Here is a 1,061-nt window from a genome sequence, read left to right as displayed (position 1 = left end):
CCATCCCCGGTACCCTCCGCCCGGGGGTCCCGCCCCGCAGGGGGAAAGCGTGAGTCCTTTTACCTGAGCTGTCGCTTTTCCTTTTGCCGGACCTCTTCTCTGTTTCCACCGGGGACAGAGCCTGCCTGCCATAGTCCCCTGGCGCACACGCTGCCCCCGTGGGGGTGTTGGTGCCCAGGCTGGAAGAGTTTGAACACAGGACGGGGGGGCTGCTGCCCAGCTCCGGGGGTCCTCCTGAGTCGGGCTGAAGGCAGAGGCTGTGCCTGGCAGCGGCGGGAGGAGACGACATCTGAGGAATGTGCCAGTTCGTCTGCAAAGCCTGGTGCTGCTGTTGCTGGTGGTGGTGGTGGTGGTGATGGTGATGGTGGTGGTGCCCCCTATGATGCTGGCTGGCAAACATGCCCTCCTCATTGGGGTATCCCGCTATTATGCAAGAGGAAGAAGAAGAAGACAGATCAGGGTAGGACATGTGGTCAGATCTTCCATGCAGGGCAAGAGAAGACTGGGAGAAAGGGTGCAAGCTCTGCGCGGTGGCATGGGGGCTGCGCAGGCAGCCAAAGAGTGTGTGATCCATGGCATGCAAGTCTCAGGTTCCAGGCAGGAGAGTTTAGGAAAGATCCAACTTCACCACCCTTTGGTCAACTTTCACTGTAAATAGATCGGGCTTGGGATTTTTTTTTTTGTTTTTGTTTTTCCAAAACGGCAACGACAGACTCAGCAGCAGCAGCAGCAGCAGCAGCAGGCAGCTGAGCTCAGATAATCCAGGTCTTTAGCCCTAGTGGCCAGTCTCCGCTGCATAAACACCCGGACCTAGATGAGCCTTTCTCAAGAGCTGCTCAGATGTCAAGAAGTGGGAGAGGTTGAAGCCAAGAGAAGGTGGTCCCGGAGAACTGCTCGGAGGGGGAAACGGCTCCGAGAGGTTATAAATACAGTAGTGTGTAATGTGAGCTGGGGGCTGGCTTAGCAACACAGCACTGACCACATGCGAACTCCCTCCAAAAAACGCCGTCCCCGCGCCCAGCCGCTCCGTCAGCGGGCGGCAGCGCTACGCGCCCGCGCCC

The 1,061-nt window shown here is 58.4% G+C and overlaps 1 protein-coding gene across 1 annotated transcript in view; it reads right to left on the bottom strand.

Moving 5' to 3' along the window:
* Positions 1-969, bottom strand: part of MEOX2 (mesenchyme homeobox 2) — a 53,264-nt gene extending 52,295 nt beyond the window's left edge. Inside the window, exon 1 of the mRNA XM_014937920.1 lies at positions 64-969. Within this exon, the coding sequence (XP_014793406.1) occupies positions 64-574 (511 nt within the window). The 5' untranslated portion in view covers positions 575-969. The remainder of the gene's footprint in view (positions 1-63) is intronic.
* Positions 970-1,061: the final 92 nt, after the last annotated feature.

The sequence above is a fragment of the Calidris pugnax genome, unplaced genomic scaffold (assembly GCF_001431845.1).
Source record: "Calidris pugnax isolate Ruff unplaced genomic scaffold, ASM143184v1 scaffold11, whole genome shotgun sequence".
NCBI lineage: Eukaryota > Metazoa > Chordata > Aves > Charadriiformes > Scolopacidae > Calidris > Calidris pugnax.
The sequence above is the reverse complement of the archived record's forward strand: the minus strand, read 5'-3'. Positions and strand labels throughout refer to the sequence as shown.